At 34.5% G+C, this 12,459-nt stretch overlaps 1 protein-coding gene across 2 annotated transcripts; it reads left to right on the forward strand.

The window, feature by feature from the left end:
• The first annotated feature begins 1,623 nt into the window (after nt 1-1,623).
• On the forward strand, nt 1,624-11,650 carry LOC132142044 (CD209 antigen-like protein C). 2 transcript variants are annotated; one of them, XM_059551681.1, is made up of 4 exons: nt 1,624-1,831; nt 6,404-6,831; nt 6,900-7,003; nt 7,295-7,545. In XM_059551681.1, the coding sequence occupies exons 1-4, from the start codon at nt 1,723-1,725 to the stop codon at nt 7,443-7,445; spliced, it is 792 nt and encodes a 263-aa protein (XP_059407664.1). In that variant the 5' UTR covers nt 1,624-1,722; the 3' UTR covers nt 7,446-7,545. The 2 variants fall into 2 exon arrangements, with proteins under 2 accessions (XP_059407664.1, XP_059407665.1); XM_059551682.1 differs by lacking the exons at nt 6,404-6,831; nt 6,900-7,003; nt 7,295-7,545 and adding exons at nt 10,994-11,421; nt 11,490-11,650.
• Nucleotides 11,651-12,459: the final 809 nt, after the last annotated feature.

Consider the following 12,459-nt stretch of genomic DNA (forward strand, 5'->3'; position numbering starts at 1 on the left):
TGCCCCTTAAGTTTTGATCCCACAGCGTTTCATGACTACTCACCTGTCCATTTCTAATTTACATAACAGAGCTGATGGAAATGCTCTCCAGTTATAGGGATTCTTTGCCAAATTTCTACGAATGCGCTTAAAAGGTGCAAAGGAATTGGATGGAAACCTGTCTTTTGCATCAATGCATAGAGTATATCATAGAGCCTAACAATACTGAACAAAAAAGAAAGTGATTCATTAATCCAGAGGTGGGATTTTCAAGTCACAAGCAAGTCTTCAAGTCATATCCCAAGTCATCAAAGGGTTAAAGTTAATGAGATAATTAAGTGACTCATTAAATGATGATTGTACATTAGTGATGAACATCTGCTGGTAACAATCAACATCACTCAAGTAAAGAGAAACACAAGAACTACAACTAAAAAAAAAAAAAAACCTTTGTCATCATATTTGTGGTCAAGATTTGCTTTAGGTAGTCTCTTGACCCTTTTACTAAATCAAAGGAATTTGATTCAAAACAATTGCAATATTGTTTTCGCAACAAACATGTATGCATTGCTGAATCAAACTTTACAGTAACAGATGATTTTATGCTTTTTCTGTTTATAACACATGATGGATGAACATCATGAAATAGACTTTATTTTTGGATTGTTGAATGACACTCTATTACTGCACTGAAGTAAAAAGAAAATACCCCACCAAACAAACACCACTGCAATGCTTCAACGTTGAAAGACAAAAAAAGAAAATGCCAGTTCAGGCTTTTAGACATGCACACTTATCACACGATCCTCAACAGTGGTGACAATGTTTCATACTGCAGTGCATGATGAGTATTTACTATGTTGTTACCCAGCATGCAACATTTTGTTGATTGTAACCACTGTTGAGAGTCAAATGCTGGTCCTTGATGTGTGTCTACAGGGTTCTGAAACTGAAATTTTGCATGAACTTAATAGACTTAAAATTCACTCACTGTAATTTTTGTAGCATGCTGTATTTTAACCAGGTTGATAATGCAAAACTCAAATAAATGTTAATTTACTACAATCAAGGCAGGTCATGAATACTAGCTTATCATATACAGAAAGATAATATCTTAGCTCTGCTGCAGAAAGAGATCTAACACAACAGTCAAAGGTCAAGAGCACAACTAAAACTAACACTGATCTCCAGTATGGTTGCATTATTTTAACCAATAAAACATCAACATCTGATCCTCTGTAGTTCTCAATAGCAGCAGGTGTTCATCACTAGTGCACAATCATCATTTAATGAGTCACTTAATTATCTCATCTTTAACCCTTTGAGGACTTGGGATATGACTTGAAGACTTGCTTGTGACTTGAAAATCCCACCTCTGGCTTAATCTGATCTGTTTAACAGGTAACAGGCTCGAGGACAGAGAAGTAAGCATCAGTTTGAGTAGTGAGGAGCACCCACTGCACTTGCTGCTGCGCTTCCTGTTTCAGGTTTGTTTGAGTTCATTTGAGTGTTTACAGACTCTTTTTGTTCGCTTTTGAAGCTGATAACATGAGGTTGAATGTACAAAACACAAACTAAATAGTATGGCTCTGTCGAGAATTTTAAGTGTGACTGAAAGACTGTGTCGAAGACCATTGCAAAATGAAACCACTTCCTGTGTAGCCTTAACACTTTTGAAGATGCTAATACATTTTCAAAGACAACACCTCATCTGTGAAGACATACTGTCCGATACAGTGGATAATGAATTTAGAGGATATTTATGCAAATGTTGAACGCAGAGATATTGGGAGCACAACTGGAGCGCAAACTCTGAGTCACGGCCAGAATGAAAGAAAAGATCTAAAACACAGTAAGAAGAAAAATACTATAAAGAAGAAATGGTTTTGCAGATAGTGTTGCAAATTTATTTTCAAGCTTTTTTTTATTTTCCCTTCACTTGGTTTATAAAATAATAGAAACAAGGTTAATTGTTTTGGTTGCACAGTTTTCAGACTCAGGAATGGTGTCTGTTCTGGGCAAGGAATGCCAACTCTGTCACTCCGGAATGGGTGCAAGTCTGTAACAGAAGCCGGAGTGACGGTGGAAGAGCTACTTTTTGTTATAAGTGGGTTTCGATAATATAATTTTAGCTTCTCAGATGAATAAGGTTGTCGTCATGTTTTTATAATCAGACTCCCTTGTTAATCAGTTGACTGTGAGCAGAATATGCACTGTAAAACCCGACAAGTAACTTAACTCAAACGGTTTGAGTAAACAGATATCCTTAAAAACCTAACAAATTAGGTTTACTCAAACCGTTTTGTTTTGTACTTGAAGATTTGTTTTTTTTTTAATTGAAGGATTTATGTTGTACTTTAAAGATTTTAGTTTGTACATAGAGGATATTTTTGTCATTGAAGAAATAAGTTTCTTTATATATGTAAAACGTACTGTATTTGTTTGATAGCTACGTTATTTATTTGCAGAACAAAATGCATTAGTTTGTGAGTGATGTTTTGTATTTGCAAACCACACAGTGAGCAGAATATGAACTGTAAAACCAGACAAATAACTTAACTACAACCGTTTAAATAAACAGATATCTTTAAAAACCTGACAAATTAGGTTTACTCAAACCATTTGAGGCAACCGATTGCCTTAAACCATTTAAGTTTTAAAACTAATAGTTGTGAGTATTCTGAACTTAATTCAGTTGAGTTCACTGAAAGAAGGCAAAACATTGCAATTAAATAATTAAGTGATTAATTTAGTGATAACTAATCAGAGGTGGGTAATCCAGGGACCAAAGAGTAAAAGTCCTTGCATATTTTTGTTCCACCCATGAACTCAGCTGAATTCACTAGAGGAAACAAGTCATTCCTTCCGAGTCTCAAACTAGTCTTGAGTCAAATCCCAAGTCCTCAAATGGTTAAAGTTAATGAGATAATTAAGTGACTAATTAAATGACGGTTGTGCATTAGTGATGAACACTGTTGATGTTTTATTGGTTAAAATTATGCCACCATCATGGAGATCAGTGTTTGAATTAGTTGTGTTCTTGACCCTTGACTTGTTGTGACAGATCTTTCTCTGTAGCTCTGCATGTGGTGTTGGGGAAAAATAGATTTGTGATGTATGAAGAACATTGAGCTGGTTTTATTATATTTCAAGCAATGTCTTTTCTTATTTTTCACATTTATAGGTTTTGAATAATCACAGTGAAACTACAGCATACACCAAAAAAAGCATTGTTCTAATATGAATTTTAAATTTGTGTAACACATTTACATTCCTTAATATTTAAGCATTACGGTGGCATTTACGTAATGAGATTTCTCTCTTATTTGTGAAAGTGACATACAGTTAAGTATGGTGACCCAAACTCCGAATTCATACTCTGCATTCAACCCATCCAAAGTGCACAAACAGAGCAGTGAGCAGACAGCAGTCCTCTCTAATCACTAAGAAACAAATTATTTTATTTAAAATTATAATCAAGAAATGTAAATCAAGATCACACTGTCATCAAAAGCATAAGTTACCTGTTATATAAATATTTGTATTAGCATTGCACAAACGTTTGCTGTAAAACATTAATGCAATTGCTTAGACACAAATTTACAGAAACTGCTTAAAGCCTCAAGAGCTCAACTGAAGCAAATACTCACCACAATTATGGTGTCACAGTTTTTTTTCCAGTTGATTTCATACAAGGATGTGGTTAAAGTCAGATGTAGTTCTTGTGTTTCTCTTTTCTTCAGTGATGTTGATTGTTAACAGCAGGAGTTCATCACTAATGCACAATCTTCATTTAATTAGTCACTTAATTATCTCATTAACTTTAACTCTTTGAGGAATTGGGATTTGACTCAAGATTAGTTTGTGACTTGGAAGGAATGACTTGTTTCCTCCTCTGGTGAGTTCATGGGTAGAGCAAAAATATGGCAGGACTTTTACTCTTTGGCCCCTGGATTACCCACCTCTGACTGCGATGTTGATACAGTTTGTCTTGGGAGTGTTCTCTCTCTTTTTGGGGGGGTTTGTTCATAAATGATATTTTGGCCATCCCTGACCCTACACTGAAAACCTAATAAGTTGACTGAACTAAATTGATTGAGTAAACTTGTTGCCTCAATTTAATTGAGTAATGGAGTCTCCCAAAACTTGCATATTTAAGTTTATTTAACTTGACGGTTTTGTAGACTCTACCTAAATCACTCAGAGGTTTAAATGTTGATACTTGATTCATTTGAAGTCAGGTGTTATCAGATGTTTTTGTTGATGAGAAAGTCAGCACATAATACGTATTTGAGATCATAAAATAAGTTTTGTTTGATATTTATAACAGGCACCATGAGCAAAATACTTATTTTGAAGTTGGACAAAATGAATGCATTTGAAATATTTTGAGTAAAAGGTTCATGTACTCACACACACAGTCTTCTAGATTTAGCATATGCATCACAACAACGTTGACAGACAAAAGAGCTTCATAGCACAAACTCATCCTTATTTTACAACCTTTTTTGTTCTGATTGTCACCATTGATGTGATGCATATCCAAAATCTTGATGTCTGTTTGTGACGACGTGATCTGTCTTCAAAAAGTAAGTACATTATTTTATCTAATAGGTTTCTATCCATAAAAGTGAATCCACAGTTGCAGCAATACATTTTATTTTAACTTGTCACCATTACAAGCAAGATGTGCATGTTTGATCTCAACTCTCATTGCCACAATAACAGTGTTTTACAACACACAAGTTACAACAGCAAGAGACAAGCTTACACCAACAAAAAGCTAGTAACACCTGAGCTCTTTTAAGTTTGTCTTTCTTCGCCACAAAATCTGTGTTTTAAAATACACTGTTACAGCAGCAAAAGACAAGCTTACACAAGAAGTAACTGGACCAAGATCCCAACTAAACCAAACACTTTCCACCACAATGGTGACTTCAATTGTATAAAGTATCAACATTTAAACCTCTGTTAATTCTCAATAAGAGCTTCTCTAGATGTCTGACAGAAATAAAGTCACAGAACCTTGTAAGGAGGGTCTGTAAACGTCTATATCGGACGTACACAAGACATAAAAAACAATTTAAAAAAAGACATCATAAAAACATTCTGTCTCCTCAGTGGACGTCTTTTCAACGTCTGCAAAGACATAAAAAGACGTCCACTGGACGTAACTTTGCCCAATGGATTAGGTTGATGTTAAAATACGCATAGTAATATTTTTGTTAAGTTTACTCAAAAAAGCGCTTGCGATAAGTTGCCTTTTTTTTTAAGTTGACACAACTTTTTTTTTACAGTGCAGTATAGGGTTTACTGTATTTTCATAAATATTGTGACATTTTGTCAAAAGGTCAAAGTTTAAATATGCTGTTATTTGTTTTACTTCAGTGTGCAAATAGTGTGCGATCAAAAATAAGAACAAAATTTTCAGTTAAATTTACATGTTGAGTTAACTTAAATATATAAGTACACTTGAAATTAATACCAAGTTAAGTGAACATAATCGTTTAAGTACATTAAATAAGCACCAAGTTTAGTGAACTGAGTGATTTAAGTACAAGCTACAAAACCGTCAAGTTAAATAAACTTAAATATGTAAGTTTTGGGAAACTCCATTACTCAATTAAATTGAGGCAACGAGTTTACTCAATCAATTTAGTTCAGTCAACTTATTAGGGTTTTCGACAAAAGCGTCAAGTTAAATAAACTTAAATATGTAAGTTTTGGGAGACTCCATTACTCAATTAAATTGAGGCAACGAGTTTACTCAATCAACTTAGTTCAGTCAACTTATTAGGGTTCCCAGTGTATTGGTCTAACGAGTTAAGCAGTAACGGTAGCTGCCATGTTCTTTCTCTCAAAGGAAAACGATTGGGCCACCAGGATAACATATTTCACTAGTAGAAATCATGCAAGACAACTTTATATCTACATAACTTTACTCACCTAACATAATACACTAAAAAAACGGCCTCTTGAAATGTAGTTCAGCAAACCAGACAGACCAAAATGACGAATTTTGTAATCCACCAATCAGTGCTTTTGTTCTCTTGTTGCTAGGCAGAATTCCTCACATGGCCAATCACATTAAAGGAAGAACAGAGTGACGTTGAGTTTTTCCAAAGGATTACTCATGATTTTGAGCTCACAACACTTGAAATCTTAAGTTTATTCATTTTGAAGGTAAATTAGTTAAATTAACTCATATTTTTAAGTGACAGGGCCAAAACGCAAAATTTTAAGTAATGTTTAGTCAACATTACTTTATTTTTTAAGTCAAGACAACATTAGGGTTTACAGTGTAGGGAGGGGAGGCATGTAACAATACTTATAAAAAAAAAAGCATGTCTATTTAGACGTAGTAATTTTTTATAAAATGAATTGTTAATAAGTGATACTTGTTTCTTTTGGTCATGTTTGTCAGGAGGAAGTAGATATTTGGTGTTGATCTCAGTGGGTCTCGGGCTTGTTTGTGTTCTTCTGCTGGTCTTCATCATACTGCTCAACATCACCATCACAGCAGAGAGAGACCTGATAAAGAGTTACAAGAACACCGTTGAAGAGTTCAATCAAACCATCAACAGCTTACAGGACAATTATACTGATCTAATGACTGAAAAACAACAACTGCAGAAAAACTTCAACTCTTTGAGTCAGAAGAACCTGGAGCTGGAGACCAGAGTGAAAGATCTCACTGCTGAGAAAAAACAGTTACGGAGAGATTTTGACTCTTTGAATATGAAGGGCCTAGTTAATTTCTTCATGTCCACTGAGTTGAGCTGGTCTGACAGCAGACAGTACTGCAGGGATCGTGGAGCTGATCTGGTCATTATCAACACTGAAGAGAAGCAGGTGTGTTTGTGTGAGTGTCTGTTAATGAATGAGAGCAATCACACTTATTCCTGTTGTTCTTCACACAGAGGTTCATATCTTCATTAGTCAAGGAAAGAGTGTGGATTGGTTTGTCTGACAGAGAGAACGAGGGCATCATGAAATGGGTGGATAATTCACCACTGAAACAAGGGTAAGAGCTAAACATCACTGTGTGTTTATTTTAGTCTTTGATTCTCATTAAAAAATTACAACCTTCAGAAGAAAGCAGAAGAGAAAACTCTTCCACAAACAACACAACCACAATTAAAGACATTTTACTGTAAATTATATAAAGTAAACTCTTATTCTCTTTTACTTGTCTCTTCTGCTCCAGCTTCTGTACTACTTTAGTTTACTCTTGAAACATACTTTTATATTGAGTATTGTTGATTTCATAAATTTGTGCTCATGAAAATATGAACATTTGATACATGTTGTTCAGGTTTTGGTCAACGGGCGAGCCAAACAACGCTAACAATGAGGACTGTATTGAAATGAATGTTAATAGAGAGAAGCCGGGATGGTCACCGCCGCTGAACAGCTGGAATGATATTTCATGCTCCGTGAAGAAAAAGGGGATTTGTGAAAAATAGGGTTCAACCCAGCTTCTGGTTGTGCTTTTATTTTCTAATATAATCATTCTTATTGTAAAGGCATAAGTTCTGATTGAGGTACGTGCCTTTAAAAAAAATTAAATAAATAAAATCCAGCTGATCTGATATTTGTTATAAAGAATATGCAAAAATGTAATTATTTTCTTATTGCTATAATAATCTTTATTTCTCATGATGTAAATTTGGGTGATCTGTGACACAAAACCTCTGATGTGTTCATGTTTTTCTCCATCACAAGCAGCTCTATATTAATATGATCTTAGTTCAGCTGTTATCATGATCTCATTTGTTGATCTGAAGTGTTGAGGAGACAATCATAGTAAACTACAGAAGTCTAAAGTGTCCAGATTACTCTGATTCACTTTCTGCTGGTCAAAATGGTATAAATGTAACAAACTCATGTCAAAAAACATGCAGAAGACAGCTTTTACAAAACCAATGGTAGTGCTTTATTAAAAGTATAATATATTAAATGCAATTAAAATAAAATCCCATTAAAGGTTTTTTTTTTTCTTTTGCATGGCCTGATTTGTCTGTTTTGTGGAGAGCTTGTCTAAACAGGGCTATAAGAGCCTCTTAAATACTGTGCATTTTAATTAAACAAATGTCTCATTGAAATGTCTACAATTTTTCAAAACTTTCATATCATATCATAGGCCTATATTATATAATATAATATAATATAATATAATATATAAAGCATCAGTGAATACCTTACAAAAAAAGTTTTCTTACTGCTGCCTGTTTTCATTATTCAACTCCAATGTTTTTGAATCAGAAGACATGGTGTTGGACACTAGATTCAGGAACTGTTTTCAAATGCTGTCTGATGAGTCTTCTGTTGCTGTTTCTCTGATCTGGAAAGAATCTTCGGAACTTCCTTCAACCAGATCTAAGTTCGGAGTAACACATTTCAGTAATATTATATGTCACTTTTTAAACCGTATATTTATTCATTCTTAGCAGAAAGAAAAAGAGAAATAAATAAATAAATAGATTGCACGCTAACATAAAATATGACCAGAGGTGGATACTCCAGGAGTCAGAAAGTAAAAGTCCTGCCATATGTTTATTGCACCCATGAACTCAGCAGCTGATTTCACCAGAGGAATCAAGTCATTCCTTTCAAGTCACCAACAAGTGACTAATTAAATGATGATTGTGCATTAGTGATAAACACCTGCTGTTACTGAGAATTACAGAGGATCAGATGTTGATGTTTTACTGGTTAAAATGATGCTACCAACATGAAGATAATGTTTGTTTAGTTGTGCTCTTCAACCATGATTTGTTGTGCTAGGTCTCTCTCTGTAGCCCTATATGTGGTGTTGTAGAGGCGAAAGATCAGTGATATACAATAAACATATTGGCACAATGAACTGCTGACTATATTCAAAATAATGTTTTTTATAAGTTTAGATTTTGAATAATTGTCCCAGTGAAACTACAGCATGCAAAAAAGGTACTACAGCGTTTACAGGGAATAGATTTTAAATCTGTGTAATACATACAAAAATTTGAACTCCAGTGCTTTTTAGACACACACTGATATCAAGAACCAGCATATGAATCTATGCAATGGTGACAATCAACAAAATGCTTCATATTGCCATACATGAAAAACTCCCATAGTCACCACTGTACAGGATCATATGATAAATGTCCCTGACTAAATGCATAATCCTAAACAGTTTTTCCCCCCTCTTAACATTGAAGGATTATGCTGGCAATGTATACTAAAATATCGATGTTTTTTTAAAGAATAATAAACTTGAATCAAGGTAATACAGTCATCAAAAGCACACATCATCTGCTAGTTTTTTTCTGTATTGCACAAACGTTTGTTGTGAAACAGTAAAGCATTTGCTTAGAAGCAAACTTATCAAAACTGTTAAAAGGCTCAAGAGCCCAAATGAAGCAAATACTGACCACAATTATGGTGACAAAGTTATTTTTTATTTTCCTTCCAACTGATTTCATCCAAGGCTGTGGTTAAAGTCAGTTGTAGTGCTTGTGTTTCTCTTTTCTTCAGTGATGTTGATTGTTAACAGCAGGTGTTCATCACTAATACACAATCATCATTTAATTAGTCACTTAATTATCTCATTAACTTTAACACTTTGAGGGCTTGGATTTTAACTTGAGACTTGTTTGTGACTTGGAAGGAATGACTTGGTTCCTCCTCTGGTGAAATCAGCTGCTGAGTTCATGGGTGGAACAAAAATATGGCAGGACTTTTACTTTCTGACTCCTGGAGTGTCCACCTCTGAAGGTGACCAGCGAAATTTGACAGCTATCAAACCCACACCTGATTTTTTTTTTTTTACCCTTTTCAGAAAATACTATTCATCATTAGCTCTATTTTAAAATTCCTGTAGTCATTTCTTCCAAAGATCACAGATTGTCTTAGAAGACAGAGTCAAGACATAGAGGTCATTCTGTGTCAACTCAACCAGATCAGTCCTGGTTCTAAAAATGGTGTCTTTTTTTCTAGTAAAGAAAATAAAAAAAAAACATACATGAAGTAAGTTGATATAAAACATATCTTGATATCTTTTTAGGCTATATTAAAGTTTTTTTTTTGTAGCTTCATTTGTTTGGGTCTATTTCTAGGGATTTCAGTGTGGCTCCTTGTCCAAATTTTTGAATATTACTTTTTTTTTCAGTGGTCAAATACCAAATGTGGGTCACTTAACATACAACTGATACATAATGCCTTTAAAGGGGAACGTATGAAAACACTTTTTAAAAGCCCTATATTTTCTAAATATGACAGTGGATTGAAGGTTGGTTTTAAATGTTGTATCAAATAATTGAAGTGAATTGTTATTGATATTTGATGTTTTTTACTGACACAGATCGGTGATGGGATGAAGTTTGTTAAAACATGACTGTCATGGTTTTTGTTGGTCAGAAGTTTAAGAGTTCTGATCCTTATGATTCAGAGTAGAAATAAACTTGCTACAGAAACTCAAGTACTGCATCATGTTCCACCACACCTTATCATTTGTACATTTGGAAATGAAATCACTTCCTGTGTAGGTTCAGGGTTTTAAAACATAAAGCAACATGCTAAAAATCACAATTCATGAAGACAGTCACCCACAGAGACTAATGGAGATCAAGAACATTTATCAAAATGTCAATCATAAAGACATTAAGGACACATCTGGACCTCAAACACAGAGTCACAGGCAGCATGGCTCTGCACAAATGCAGTAAGCAGAAGGTTTCTTTTGAAGCAGAGATGCTGTCAGTAAGGTTTGAGGAACTAACAACTGTTACACAATTTCAGTCACTGTTTACCATGAACACAGTTTCTGATTTTAAATTAAGTGTATTAACATTGTAACTTGATTATTTTAAGCATAATCATATGTTCTGAATTCCTATTTAACTTCATAGGAATTCCAGATGTTTGACATTATAAATAAACATAGACTTTACTTACAGGTTGATTTGTTATGTTTTCTAATATTCAGTGAATAGTTATCACCTGATTTGTATGTTTTGGTCATGTTTGTCAGGAGAAACTAGATGTTTGGTGTTGATCTCAGTGGGTCTCGGGCTCATTTGTGTTCTTCTGCTGGTCTTCATCATACTGCTCAACATCACCATCACAGCAGAGAGAGACATGATAAAGAGTTACAAGAACACAATTGAAGAGTTCAATCAAACCATCAACAGCTTACAGGACAATCACACTGATCTAATGACTGAAAAACACCAACTGCAGAACAACTTCAACTATTTGAGTCAGAAGAACCTGGTGCTGGAGACCAGAGTCAATGATCTCACTGATGAGAAAAAACAGTTACAGAGAGATTTTGACTCTTTGAATATGAAGGGCCTAGTTAATTTCTTCATGTCCACTGAGTTGAGCTGGTCTGACAGCAGACAGTACTGCAGGGATCGTGGAGCTGATCTGGTCATTATCAACACTGAAGAGAAGCAGGTGAGTTTGTTTGAGTGTCTGTTAATGAATGAGAGCAATCACACTTATTCCTGTTGTTCTTCACACAGAGGTTCATATCTTCATTAGTCAGTGAGAGAGTGTGGATTGGTTTGTCTGACAGAGAGAACGAGGGCAACATGACATGGGTGGATAATTCAACACTGAATCAAGGGTAGGAGCTAAAACACTCAAAGAAAATTTTCTTTTTATGAGCCCACGACAACCTTCAGAAAACTTCAGAAGACGTGCTCCACGAACACAGTCATGACAACAACCACAATGAACTATGTGCACAGAGCTTTCTGTAGAACTTCCCCATTAAGATGAACCAGCTCATAAACTTCCAGTGAAGCTCATTAGATGTTGTGGTATAAAGAGACCTCACAGAAACCACTTCTGCCTCCTTCTCTTCAGAAACTGAGAAACAAAATAATTGCAACACCAAAAAAACGTTAAGCATTTGTGAAAGTCTGCGGCCACACACCGCGCTAATGTAAGCGCAAATTGTAAGATAAAAAATAATAATAATAATATTCAAATTATGATTTATTAAATCACAATTATATAAATTGAATAAAGAGAGAAAATGTAAATTATTAATTATTAAAGAAGTAACTGGAAAATGTGTATCTGGTTTCATTTTTGCATATGCAGAGTTAAATTTAGTTGTGAAGCATTACATTGACCGTCTCAAGTGTCCAGGTTGCTATAATTCACATTATTCTGATATTGAGTGTCTATGAAACTACTTTTGAGGTAATTTGCTTTCTATTTGAATATAATTGACCATAGAAAATTGCATTGTTTTTTGTTGCTCTATTGAGACATTTCCTACAAGACCAAAACAACGTCAAGGTATTTTGCATCTAACCAGCCATGTGGTCCAAAATCAAATAAAACACTCATGACAAAAGCAATTTCATGAATCAGCTGAGACTGAAGAAAGAGACAGACGAGTTGTTTTGTGAGCTCAGTGAACTGGAGTTCTTCTAAACAAAAAGATTATCAAATTAAATTTAGTCATCTTTTTTATATTTC

Source organism: Carassius carassius, chromosome 6 (assembly GCF_963082965.1).
Source record: "Carassius carassius chromosome 6, fCarCar2.1, whole genome shotgun sequence".
Classification (NCBI taxonomy): domain Eukaryota; kingdom Metazoa; phylum Chordata; class Actinopteri; order Cypriniformes; family Cyprinidae; genus Carassius; species Carassius carassius.

What these genes read in the sequence shown, in the direction of transcription:
- LOC132142044 (XM_059551681.1), top strand. Translation starts at nt 1,723, where the DNA reads ATGAATTTAGAGGATATTTATGCAAATGTTGAACGCAGAGATATTGGG. An exon ending in AAGAAAAGATCTAAAACACA is followed by an intron (nt 1,832 to 6,403) that starts GTAAGAAGAAAA and finishes CATGTTTGTCAG; the next exon opens with GAGGAAGTAGATATTTGGTG. An exon ending in AATTCACCACTGAAACAAGG is followed by an intron (nt 7,004 to 7,294) that starts GTAAGAGCTAAA and finishes CATGTTGTTCAG; the next exon opens with GTTTTGGTCAACGGGCGAGC.